Source organism: Rhipicephalus microplus, chromosome 2 (genome assembly GCF_043290135.1).
Source record: "Rhipicephalus microplus isolate Deutch F79 chromosome 2, USDA_Rmic, whole genome shotgun sequence".
NCBI lineage: Eukaryota > Metazoa > Arthropoda > Arachnida > Ixodida > Ixodidae > Rhipicephalus > Rhipicephalus microplus.
In genome coordinates this window covers 204,193,376-204,207,402 of record NC_134701.1, presented here as the reverse complement: position 1 = coordinate 204,207,402, position 14,027 = coordinate 204,193,376, and the positions used below count along the sequence as shown (strand labels likewise).

At 45.7% G+C, this 14,027-nt stretch overlaps 1 protein-coding gene across 2 annotated transcripts in view; it reads right to left on the bottom strand.

Annotated features, from left to right (window-relative positions):
• LOC119169593 (cell adhesion molecule Dscam1) overlaps positions 1-14,027 on the bottom strand; it is a 267,272-nt gene that overhangs the window by 66,660 nt on the left and 186,585 nt on the right. For both annotated transcript variants that reach the window (XR_012893886.1, XM_075887263.1), the window contains exon 3: positions 10,952-11,113. Coding sequence is in view for 1 of the 2 variants with exons in the window: in XM_075887263.1 (XP_075743378.1) it covers positions 10,952-11,113 (162 nt within the window). In the remaining variant the exon portion in view is untranslated. The remainder of the gene's footprint in view (positions 1-10,951; positions 11,114-14,027) is intronic.

Genomic DNA, 14,027 nt, shown 5'->3' with positions numbered 1-14,027 from the left:
TCTTTAACGTGCACTCAAATCAGAGAACACGGGCATATAGCATTCTCGCCTCCATCGAAAATGCAGCCGCCACAGCCGCTATTCGGTCTCTCGACCTGCAGATCAGCAGCCGAGTACCTTAGCCATGCACTAGACCACAGCTTCGGGGCGCCCCGTGGGGCTGTCTGTAGTGGTGGCACCTCTTAGGATCCTTCAACATAGTTCTTCCTACTGTACTCCTAAGATTATCAGCTCTTTATTTTACCGTTTTCTTTTTTATTCACGCACATGCTGCACAGGAAGTGCTGACACCGTCAATTTTTTCGTTGTTCATTTTGACAACTACTAACATATTAGCAAGGCAACATGTTAAACGTTTGCTAGCCACCGATTTACACATACAGAATAGTGAAGTGTTACCTCCTGCCTTGTAGACGTAAAAACACCTGATTTTACTGACCCCTCTTTTTAAATGCGAAGCATTTCTTAGCGAACTTCGGCAACGTTGAGCGTATCTATCTATCTATCTATCTGTCTATCTATCTATCTATCTATCTATCTATCTATCTATCTATCTATCTATCCTCTTACGTTTGGGTGCTCCTGTGGTCGCCCTCTTGACGTGGCGTGAACCAAAATTAGCATGGGACGGTATAAATTTGTTTGACAAATATGATGCGCTGGTCAACACATGAATAATGTCAAAATCCCGTCGCGTACGTTGTCAAACACTTCCCGCCAGAAAGGAGCACATACCCACGGGCGGGTATACGTTCCGCTGGTTTGCGGGTATGTGCCACAGGTGGTTGACACTTAGTATCTACTCAGGAACGATGAGAACACACATGGGCATTTTTAACGTGCGAGCAATAAGAAATACCCGACATCGGTGGCGTCGACCTCCCGAATGCAAAGAATAAATGTCAGCGTCCTAGCTGGAATCGAACCCAAGCATTCTGCGTTGCAATGAAGCATTTTACCACAGACCTACACCAGGTCTTGAAACTATTTTTGAAATAGACGCTAATCTTCAAGAAACGTCAATAGCGGTTGCAGTTCTGCCTACGCAATTTTGTAAACATTACATATGTACTCCTTTCATACAGCCGTCAAGTAGAGTTAATGTTAATTGTGGTTAGTTGCCATGCGCTGAAGTTCATTTATGTAGCAGCGTCCAGGACCAGCATTATCGCGAGCATCAGCGCTTCATATATGAGATTCTGGTGTTGCTTAAAATACGCATGTTCCAGTTGGCATCGTTGCGCAAGTGTAAACAACTTTTTATATAAACATCTGTGACTCTTCTACATATGTCTGTGCATGAAACATTTGTACATGTAATAAGCGTCATTTCATGACGTGTTGCTCAATAAAAAAATTGAAACATGGTCACCTACCCTCCGCATGCTTCGCATAACGTCGATTTCCAGGTACGTAGGATCTGCCGAATGTTTTTAATAGCGGGCTTATCAAACCAGTGCTTTATGACCTTCAGCTCATTTTATATGATAACTTAGTGAGCATACCTAAAGGTAATGTTCGAAACGAAAGTATTGACTGATAAATAGAATTTTTGTGTTTGTCACGCATGCTGCGTGAAGTGGTTTACGTTAACACAGACTTCCACAGTCTTGCTTTATTGGTGAGTCGTATGAAACGTTTAGTGTATAACTACATCGTTTTTCACAGAACCACTGCTGCCTTTACTCAGCTATTGCGCATCAGTGCGCAAGGACTGTGTTGGTGCCGTCCTAATACAGTATCAACTTAAAAGAGCGAAATTTCACGCATATCCAAAGTATTTGTTGTTTACAAGCATGGTTCTACATTTTAACACCATACTTATAAATTTTTCTGAAGCAGAAACAAAGTGTAGTGCCCGTATCTGACCTTTAAAATCCCCACAACTTTGCCAGGATTTTATATAAAACGTCGTTTCATCAGGGAAAACATGTGAGCTTCTTTGCAATGCAAACGCCTCCTCAGAAGGCGCATTCGACATTTGCCCCGCAGCGCCGTTGTCGACGTCCTGCTGTCGCCTCTATTCTCAGCGCTTGTTGATCCCTGACCAGTACATTTTTTTTGTCAATTTATTCGAAGATACGCCATTGCGCTGCTGAGCTAGTCAAAACCTGTAGCTCTATTTTTTTTTCTTTCCTTCAAACTCAATGCGAAAACAGCTACAAGAACGTCACGGGGGCAACAAGTGGCCCCATTTCTCCCAAGGCATGCGACAAAAAACAAAAACAAAAAAGCATGAACAGCTCTGCAGATATTCGTGCCAGGCGGGGGGTGGAAGACGGTGGATGGCGAAGTAGCGTGTGCTGCCTGGCACGTTGTAAAGAGAACGCACCGACTGTAGTGCGAATGCACGCATAAGCGATTTGAACAATTGATGACTACCGGAAAGCGAGAGCAACAGAGGCGAGAAACAAAATCTGAACTTCTCCTTCGCGAAGTCATTCCAAAATGAATGCGCCATTTGGGTTTCGGGACAGCTATAATCGACGCAGTTCTTTGAATGTACTGTTCCACCTTTCTTTATAGCGGGAGGTTGCTCGAAGCGGAGAAATAAGGAGAGATAAAAAATGTAAAATAGTCTATCTTTCTCTCGTACTAGGGCATTGAGTCTTGAGGCACATTTTTTACATCAGTAATGAGCTGTACAATTTTTTATCCTTGTTCTTTTTAAGTGTTAGGTCTCCTTGTGTCGTACTTCAGAGTGAAAGGAGGAAATGTGCTGAGTCAATAGGACAGCATTTTGTAGCATACTTTACTCTGGTATTCCGTTATTTTTGCTTTCTGTCATTTCATGTTATCAAAAGGGGTTTTAAGTCCCTTTATATGGTATGTCTTAAAAAAAGAAAGGGCACTGAGACACAGCTTGTTACTAAGAATGCAGAGCGCCTATACTACAATGATATAAGGGGCTTAACGTCTCAAAACCACCATATGATTATGAGAGACGCCGTAATGGAGGGCTCCGGAAATTTCGACCAACTGGGGTTCTTCAACGTGAACCCAAATCTGAGCACACGGGCCTACAGCATTTCCGCCTCCATTGGAAATGCAGCCGGAGCCGGGAATTCATCCGGCGGCCGGCGGGTCAGTAGCCAAGTACCTTAGCCACTAGACCACCGAGGCGGGGCGAGCGCTTACACTAAATGAACGTTATTTGTTCAAAGTCCTTCTTTTTTCAGTGAATTCTTATATCTTATGAGCGTGCAAATAATCATAAGCAGGTAGACGTGATACTCAAATCGTTCACAAAACCAACAATACGTCACGCTTAGTGTATGCTTAAGAAATCTGAGCTAGTAAGCAGGAATCGTAACGTTTCTTTTTCTTTCACGATGAAAACGTTCCGATTGAATTCTTCTCGAAAAAATGGGTTTTAAAAAATGCATGGTTGATTCCTCCGTCATAGGAATCGGTATGACACTAAACTAAGACGTCTCCCCACAGAAGTAGTTTAATGTTTACTGTACATTGATATAAGAGAGCTAATTCAATATTTGTTGGTGGTTGACAGCTAAAAAAACCATTTAACGTAGGTGCAGTCAGATACATCTTCATCGTGAAGATGTATGGCTTCATCGTGACGACGCAATACATATTCATCGTGATGACGTGAAGTATTTTTAATTGATTGGTTGAAATTTATGGAGCCCGAATTTGTTTGAGCTCTATGAGTCAATTAGGGTGGATTTTACAGTTTAGTCCAAAAGTTTTAATTTTCGTTTGGCTCGAAGGGCTTAGATAAATTTAACTTTCGAATGATGAAATCGTTAAAATTTAAAATTAGCTTTATAAAAAGGAAATCGAACCAAAATATACAGGTTGCGCAAACAGCCATAACTAAACAAATCACAGCATTTCCACGGGATAAATAACAATAAGTGGGCAAAACTCCAGAGGTACATCGGTAAACCGTGAATTCTTCATTCATTCAGCTCAGTCGATCACCAAAGACGTGATGATTTGTCCGTTCGTCCATCCGTCCGCCCACCGGTCTGTCTGTCTGTCTGTCTGTCTGTCTGTCTGTCTGTCTGTCTGTCTGTCTGTCTGTCTGTCTGTCTGTCTGTCTGTCTGTCTGTCTGTCCGTCTGTCTGTCCGTCTGTCCGTCTGTCCGTCTGTCCGTCCGTCCGTCCGTCCGTCCGTCCGTCCGTCCGTCTGTCTGTCTGTCTGTCTGTCTGTCTGTCTGTCTGTCTGTCCGTCCGTCCGTCCGTCCGTCCGTCCGTCCGTCCGTCCGTCCGTCCGTCCGTCCACCTGTCTGTCTGTCTGTCAGTCAGTCAGATTGTCCATCCGTCCATCCATCTCCTATAAAACTACAGCAGGCGTCTCCTACCCATCTGAGTGGGGCAAACACCGCAGCGCCATCTGATGAGCACTCCGAGTACTAGGGATGGCTACGATGGACACCAAAGGACTAGCCTACACCCTAAAGAGCCTCGCCCCTGAAACCTGTGCAGCAACTGAAGCCTAACTTGGCAGCTACGTAGCGAGAATAAGATCCTGTACATCTAACCTGCACGATCACTATGTTTTCTAACCATTGGCACGTGATCGCAAAAAGACTGACAACATTCTTATTTGGCGTGGTTGTTTTGCATACACTTGCCCATTAGGACAATGAAATTCCGCTTGTTTAAATATTTCTTTCTGAATGCACTTTTACGCCTGGTAACAATCAGGACAAAAAAGTTCATGCAAAAATATTGATTAGAAAAAAGACTAATATTTTTTGCGTAACTGTAGGATGTCAAAAAGACGTTATGAGAAAAATGGCTTTCAAGATTTGAATCGAATGTTATGGAACAAAGAAGCATTTAGTATGATTAAAGTTTACCAGGTTCATATCTTGGGACCTCACCTGAGGTGGCACAATCTCCTTCTGAGCGTGATGAAGCACGTATTTTTTTCCTAGCTCGTTTTGTGTCTCCAGCTGACTCTCCTCCGTGCTCTACAGTGTGTTCACGCTTGGACTATTGCCTAACTTGAGCGGCCACTTTTTTTAGGGTCGAGCCACGCTTCATGTCAATCGGCGTGACCTAGTATAGATATCCGTAGAGTGGTTGTTATGGGTATCCATATTCATATGTATAGACGTATGGACAATTATAGAAATATCCATACGCGTAATCATATGGATATCCCGTACACATATTGATGTCCAAATGAATATCTATCAGGGCAGCCGTATCCATATGGATAGTCATATGAACAATGATATGAATATCCATATAGTTATCCATATTATACAGTTATCTATATGGATATATAGAGTTCGTATAGATATCTATATCCTTATGGATATGGATAACTATACGGTCATCCATATGCGCAGTGTGATTATTACACAACTTCGTATATAGTGTACACTCGTGTTCTGACCTATGTGCATGATCTAGTGGGCATTGTACGGCGGTTAATGATCCCCCGGAGCTTCGCTCACTTGTCATCAGTCGCTTTGTAAATACGCTGTTATTTTTTCTGTCCTGTACCTCCCCATGTTTCATGAAGTACTATAACGCTCTCCTTGAAAAACCAGAACTAAGTCCAAGAACTAGAAGTTACATTTAAAGAGAACAAGAACTGCTGAATGAAAACGCGTGCAACCTAAACATTATATAGTGTGCCGCAGTCGAGAAGTGGCAGTTCTGAAATATTATGAGGAAGAGCTTTATTCGAGGCGAGCTCGAGCTGGCACACACTGATGATGATATCTAATGATGAGGAAATTATACAAATGATGATGACACGTCGAATTGATAAAGAAGAGTCGGTGACTGCGCTCACACTAATTCCCCGTCACGCTGGAAGCGGCCTCCTGGCCGCGCGAGAGACAATATTAGGAATTGCGTCGGGTGTACAGTTTCAGCCGAGAAACGTGCACAATTTCTGTCTCACGGCAACGGTGGTCGGAGGAAGCGTTAAGTGGTGAGATATGGTAATTAACGCGGGACGTTTGTTCAATCACCGTAGAAGGCCCTATAAAACGACTGAGGAATTTTTCACATTAGCCGGGCACACGCACGGGAGTCCACTGAAGAACTTCGTCTCCTGGGGAAAAAGTGACAGCACAGTGAGCTGAGTCGTAGCGAGACTTGCGAGCTTCCTGGGATATGCCAGTGTTGATTCGGGCCAGATGACGGCAGTGCTCGAGGTGAGACAAAAATTGTGCGGATAAAGGGCCTGCTGAGGTGGCAGGAGCCGAAAGGAAGGAGACGTCCAGAGTCACACTTGGAGAGCGGCCATGGACCAGAAAATAGGGAGAAAAGCCGGTGGTGCGTTGCGTAGCTGTATTGTAGGCGAACGTTACGAATGGCAAAATGGCGTCCCAGTTCGTGTGGTCAGGGTTAACGTACATGGCAATCATGTCTGAGAGGGTACGATGAAAGCGTTCCGCCAAGCCATTCGTTTGAGGATGATAAGTAGAAGTTTTGTTGTGGATGGTGTTGGCGGCGCGTAGAACCAGAGCAACAATAGACGAAATAAAGACCTTGCCGCGGTCGCTGAGCCGAACACGTGGAGCTCCATGGCGTAAAAATATGTTACGCAGAAAAAAAATCAGCTACTTCGATGGCTGTACCAGCGTGCAGTGAAGCGGTTTCCGCGTAACGAGTGAGGTGGTCAACAGCTGTTAATATCCAACAATTTCAATTGGAGGTCACGGGAAGGGGGCCGCACGAGTCTATCCCGACGGCTTCGAATGGCAAAGTGGGACAAGGAAGAGCTTCGAGAAAGCCATATGGTGCAGTAGGGGGTCGTTTACGCCGTTGACATAAGGCACACAAAGAAACATATTTGGCAATCGCGGATGAGAGGCCAGGCCAGGTGAACCGACTGCGTATTTTGTCGTACGTTTTGTGATAGCCGAGATGCCCAGCAGCAGGATCATCGTGGAATGTCTCAAGAACCTGACGTTGTAGGCAACGTGGTATAACGGGGACCCATTTGTTTCCTTCAACGTGGTAAATATAGCGATGTAAAACACCATCGTGAAGCTTGAATTGTTTCAGTTGTCGGCGAAGTCGGGCGTTCGGAGGAGTGGATGTACCTTCTAAGCGTGCTATTATGGAGCGGCAGTAAGGGTCAACGCGTTGATGCGACACAAGGGTAGAAGGGCGGCCGAATCTTAGCCAACTGAGACCTGCGATGGGTAATGCTGCGGTGGAAATGGGCTACGGTGGGCTATTAAGGTTAGGTAGAGGGCTGCGAGAGAGAGCATCAGCATCTTGGTGCTTCTTACCAGACCTGTAGACGACATCAAAGTTGTGCTCTTGTAAACGAAGCACCTAGCAACCAAGACGACCCGATAAGTTCTTTAGCGACGAAAGCCAGCACAATGCGTTGTGGTCAGTGACGACTGTGAAGTGGCGGCCGTGGAGGTATGGACGAAATTTTTGTACCACCCATACAACAGCAAGGCACTCTTGTTTGGTTATTGTGTAATTTTTCTCGGCAGCAGTCAAAGCACGACGGGCGTAAGCAATGACACGTTCGCGTGCGGCGTTCGCACGCTGCAGTAGAATGGCACCGAGACCATGACCACTGGCGTCAGTGTGAAGAATTGTGGGTGCACCTGGATCAAAATGACATAGTACCGGGTACACATTCGGACACTGGTATTTGCCAGTAGCCCGATCGCAGGTCAAGGCTCGAAAAATACTCTGCGCCATGCAACGAATGTAGTGCGTCATCAATTCTTGGTAGAGGGTAAACATCTGTGCGCGTTATTTTGTTCAGTGCCCAGTAATCAACGCAAAAACGTACCGTTCCATCTTTCTTTTGCACCAACACAACTGGCGAAGACCATGGACTCGAGGAAGGACGTATGTTATTCCGTCGAAGCATGTCTGATACGTTTTCCTCGATTATCTTCCTTTCTGCGAGAGACACGCGGTATGGGCGCCGGTGAATTATTCGGGAGCCATCAGTCTGAATTCGGTGAGTCGCAGAAGTTGTCATATCAAGGACAGTGGAATGAACGTCAAACAAAGGGCGGTGTCTGTTCAATAAATTCAGCAATTCTTGACTCTGGGCTGCTGTCACATCAGGGCTTATCGTCACCAATGGAGGAGTGGGAGAGTTGAGTGGCGGCGTGCTTGGCTCTGGTAGGTCTTCTTGACTTGGAAGGGCAACAATTGCAACGGGATGCGGGTCAATAGCGCATGTGACTGTTGAGTCACAGGGCAACAATAAGAGTTCGGGGGTCTGATCTAACGCAGTAATAAAAGCACACCCTTCAGAAAAACGAACAAGGCCTGGAATGATCGGAATGCCTCGATGTACCGTGTGGCCATAAGGTAGTAGAAGCACGTCGCCATGCACAATGTTGCTGCAATCAACGCTAATTACTACTTCTCGGGATGGCCAAAGAACATAATCTGAAGTGGTGACGAGACGAATGCGCTCTTCGGGTTCCGATACAGAAGAGTCGGTGGCATTGACGTGGGTGAGGCACTGACGACAAGATATAGAAGAGCGCGCAGACGACAGAAAATTCCACCCCAAAATGAATTCGTGGGTGCACTCACGGAGAACTGCAACAGCAATATGATGACGAATACCGTCTATGAAAACACGAACTGTACACTGGGCGAGTGGGCGACAAATGGCGTTCGTCGCAGCACGAAGAGACGGGCCAGAGTAAGGTGTTGTTACTTTGCGGAAACGGGAGCAAAGGTCAGAGCAAATAATGGAAATAGCAGCGCCAGTATCCACTAGAGCTTCGACGCGTATACGTTCGACCAACACTGTTAACAAGTTCGATGGTCTGTCTGGAGAAATTGCTGGTTGTCCGGTGGATGCAGTTTCCCTTCCTAAAACTGCATTGGGGAGTTTTCCGAGTGGGCATTCAGAACATTGGAGGCTGGTCGCAGAGATGACACGGAACGGCGATTGGGAGATGGTGAGCGGCGGCGAGACTCACGGGAGTTCACAGGCAGACCACTACTGGAAGGTGGAAAGGGCGAACGCTGAAAAGAAGACCGGTAAGGCATGCGCTGGTAGTTCCTGAGCGCACTGAAGCGTCCGCGCTCCTCTGGAGCGTAGCCACGTTGCTCGTCCTGTTGACGCCTTCGGCAAAAGCGAGATACATGACCCCTATAGCCGCAATAATAACAGATTGGGCGTTGAGGACGCGGCATGGCGTAATACGGCTGTGGGCGCATCGGTGGTGACACTGACGCCACAGGTACATGGCCACCTGGTGTAGCCGCTGGGATAGTGGTGGGTGCTGAGAGCGCCGCGACTTCTGCGTACGTTGGTACTTGATGAGGTCTGGATTCGGCGGAACAAGGTGAATGTGACGCAGATGCAATCTCTTGCCTAATGATGTCCCGCAAGTTGGTTGGAGCTGAGGCTAAAGTAGACGGTGGGGCACAGGAAGAGCAGCGCCCATGAAACTCCTCACGAACGATGTCGCGGACCAGGGCACGGATGTCGAGGGCCGGAGGAAGACGAATGTCCGAGGCATCATGGCAAAGACGAAGAGACTGAAGTTCTTCTAGTCTCTGGCAAATGGTGATGCCATCTTGAGTCGTGGTAAGGTTTTGCGACGCAAGGGCGTTGAATGCGATGGTATTTGTGGCTTTGATAATATGGCGTATATGTTCGCTTTGAGGCATAGCTGAATTTACACGCTTGCACAAGGCAAGAACATCCTCAATGTACGAGGTGTATGATTCACCCGCAGGCTGAATGCGTTCAGCAAGCTTCTTTGTTGCTGCTTCAGCGCGAACACTGGGGGAACCGAAAATCTGACAGAGCTGCCGTGCGAACGTGTCCCAGTTCGGAAGATCTTGAGGTGGTTCCCAAACCAGGTTTTGGCAACATCAGTTAGGTAGAAAGGGACCGTACGCAACTTGTGTAGAGTATTCCACCTGTTCAGCTCGCTGACGAGGTCGTAGGTGTGTAGCCATTCTTTAACGTCATCCCCTTTGAGACCCGAGAATACTGGCGGATCACGCTGGTGGCTGTGGATGACCAGGGTCGATGGCGGAGGCTGCACTGGGCTGGTGGTGTTGGATGGGCCACGATTGTCTTGCACTGCCATGGCAGGTGGTAGTAGACGATGACCCGAGCGGAGCTCCAGTGGTAACGTGCGAGAGGACTTGGGGATTGAGAATCACCGTCCACCACTCATGAGGAAGAGCTTTATTCGAGGCGAGCTCGAGCTGGCACACACTGATGATAATATCTACAGATGAGGAAATTATACAAATGATGATGACACGTCCAATTGATAAAGAAGAGTCAGTGACTGCGCTCACAATATATTAGAAACAATATGTTCCACTAGCCTAAACACGCAGTTAGTCATCTTAGCATTACGTAATATGTATACAAAAATTATGTGACCAGCGGGTAGGTGCTATGGAATCGTGAACTTCAAGTTTCGGTTTCTGATGCGTCAGGCAGTGATTGAAAGAGTGGTCATAACTTTTGAACAGCTGAAGATAACTACATAATTTTTCTTAAGTACTCTTCGAAGCACAGGGACTCAAAAATATAAAAGTCCATAAAACCAATCTTTTTCAAAAAGTGTGTCATTGAAAGTGGTGGCCTATCTTGATTGAAAAGGTGAATGACCATCCTAGCTATCCGTGTGCTGCGGCTAGCACTTTTTACAGTGGTGTCTTATATTTTTGCTTCGCATTGGGGCTCATACTTAGCCTGGGAATGTTTAACATTTCTCTTGCTACGCCAGGCGCGTAGCCGGAAACAGGAATGGAGGCGGGGGGGGTGCATGTGTTTATATGAGTGTGTGTATATATACACATAGGAGATAAAGAACGGGTAACCTCTACACCACTCTACCTAGACTATATCACACTCATGGTAGTAGGGATGTTTAAAAACGTAGTGGCACTCTTTTAATCCTAACGATATCGCATAAATGGTGCTTAAGTACATGATTATCTACATAAGGTCCCACGCGGCGACAGCATTTCACGTCACTGCTTACCGCCATGCGTGTTCCTCGTGATGACGTAGCCATCCACCCGCTGCCATGACGTCACCCACACGTGGTCCCCCAAATGGCTGGGAATGGGGCACTGAAGCAAAACTGGATTGCCGGCGATCACGTGCTTGTCCAAGAACCGCATGTCATAGTTGGTGTCAAGAACTGCGAGAAAGAGAGAGAAATTATTGTAAATACATGAAGTGAATGCTGATGATTTAGAAAAGTTCCGTTGAGAAAATCATAAGAGATGTAAATAATGTTTATTTTTAAACCGCACGTACGCTATGTACGCTATGTAGACAATATTCCACACAGATAAACCATATGCGCACCATGTACGCTCAGCAGGCGATATTGCTATGGTATTGCTTACAGATAATGATAAACTATATAAATATTGTCAATTTTCAAACCATATGCGCATTAAGTTCACTCTTTGCAAGGCACTTGATCAGAGATAATAAGAAACGATGTAAATACTGTTTATTTGGAAAACATGCGCATGCTATGTACGCTCCGTAGACGGCATTGCGCACAGATAATAATCATGTATATTTACAAACGATATGAGCGCTATGTACGCTCTTCAGACGGTATACTGCGCGCATTATTCGCATCTGCGCTTCGACTAGGTACGACGGCAACCCTCGGCGACAACGGTCGGGCATCGTGAGAGCCTAAGGAGCTTTGCTCCAAAAAGCCGTTATTACCTGTTTACATGAAGACAATCATTAGAAGCGAATCAGCTTGCGGTCGAGTACAATCTGGTGTGCGTGCTCACCCTTACTGAGCACGCGCATGACATTTATTCGACCCCGTCTAGAGTACGCATGCGTAGCCTGGGACCCGTATTTTAAAAAGGATGTTTATAAACTTGAAATGGTCCAGAGGAGAGCGGTAAGATTCATCTATAATGCCTATCACAATCTTGATTCACCTTCGTCACTTATGGCTATCAACAACATTCCGCTCTTGAAACAGCGTAGAACTATCGCCAGACTCAAGTTTCTTTTCCTGCTTCGTAATCATCAGTTTAATATCGATCCCAGTAAATACATCTCTCCCTCTTCTTCCAGGAAAACCAGGCATGCTCACAATCATGATTTGACACCTTACTTTGCACGTACTAACCTTTTCAAACATTCCTTCTTTCCGAGAACCATTAGCGAATGGAATGCACTGCCTTCAAATGTTTTTCCTGAACGTGGCATTCCCGACGTTGAAAACTACATGCATCTTTTGTGTAATCAACACTGTTGATATTTCAATGCTAGATTACCTCATCTTATTATTTCCACTGTGTAGCTTTACTTTTTTGTGCTTGAAACTGTTTATAGAAGTTTGTTCGCTTTTTTTCTAGATATGTATAACTAAGCATCCTGTTTAGTATGACTTGTTTTTCAGTAGCCTTGTGTATTCTAACTTGCTGTATAACTTGTTCGTTTTTTTTTTCGCTATGCTCCCTTTTTGTGCCCCTCCTGCTTGGTCTACGGACTGCAGTATGTAATAAATAAATAAATAAATAATAAATAAATAGCTGGACCGAGCACCGCACGCCAGAAATCGCTCACGTGCTAGCGCGTTCAGGCTTGGTAAGGCCGCGTTCACACTGAGCATTCCGGCCGCCGAAATTGCACCGAATCTAGCTCGGCGGCGGCGAGATTCGCCGAAAGGGCCCGGTCGCTGTAGAAAGCGGATGCTTCAGTGAGAACTAGGCGTAAGGGGCTGACTAAGACGCTGTAGCCTCTCCCTTTACACTTCCTCAGCAATCACACGATGGCGTCAGGGAACGAGATTCTGCTGACCCGCGATGAACCAACGCGTTGCATTCTAGTCGACACTCGCTGGCACGCGCAAGCACGTTCGGGTCAGCGTAAGTGGCTGTGCAAGAGGCTGTGGCCTCTCATCCTTACACTCTCCCACAACAATCACGTGATGGGGTCGGGAAACGAGATTCAGAAGATGCACGATGAACGCGCACGCTCCCGCGTGGCATGGCGATGAACTCACGTGGCGTGCTCCGACTAGAGTTCGGGACGAGTAACTGCAACAGAAACTATAAAGTGAAGTCATGGTGTGCTCCACTTGCAAGGACGCATTAACACTGGGCGATTTGCTCGTGAGCAATGGCGCTCACGAGCAAATCAGCTCACGAGCAAAGCAGCGCGTGGTCAGTCCATGCACTGCTTCGCATGCTACTCATGGTTGCCTTTAGTGGGAGATGGTGTAATATTTAATATTAAGAGAACAACAAAGCGTATAATACTCTGTAGTCGTGTTTCTCATAGAAAAGATATGACTGGATATTTTTACACACATATAACATAAATGCATCACGCAAAAAAGTGTCTGATCGACCATATTTCACGTAACAATAAATGCAAGAAATTGTTAGTCTAATAGTTCAAATCTTATAAACACGCCACTGTATTCATAACTTAAAATCTGTATAAAAACTCCCGAAGAGGTCTGCGGAATATCTACTTCCAGTTATCTTAGGTCCATAATGAGTGCAATCATGTTTTTCTTTATCTCAGAAACATGCCCTAAGACAGAACTAACAAAACCGACAAACAATTAGGCCAGTGAAAGCGTAGAGGATAATATATGAAATTACTTGCTTTGTTGAAATGATTGCAACTGAAATAAAAAAAAGGATGTGTCTATTAAAGTTAAAGCTGTCACTTTAGCGACAAGCACGTGACTTGTCACACCCTCTGGCAAAAAAGAAGTCTCCACACTCACCGTCAGGGCTGCAGGTGCAGCAGGCTGGCTAACACTCCTTGGTGGCAAGCCCACATAAACACTGTGTATAACAGTGACAGGAGGAGTGCCTTTATTTTAGCTCAATTAGTAGGGCTTCGGATGCGTAATTTGAAGGTTGTGGGTTTGAATCACACTGACAGAAAGGTTGTTCGTTTGTTTACTTCAAATATTTCAATTTAAGTGAGGACTATTAAAGTTGGCTTTATGAGAAACCATAGATAATGTCCTCTATGTTTTCCTCAGATTAACAGGCTGCTTGGTTTATTAGCTGAGCATAATACCGAAAACAAGCCACTCGGATGACTTTATT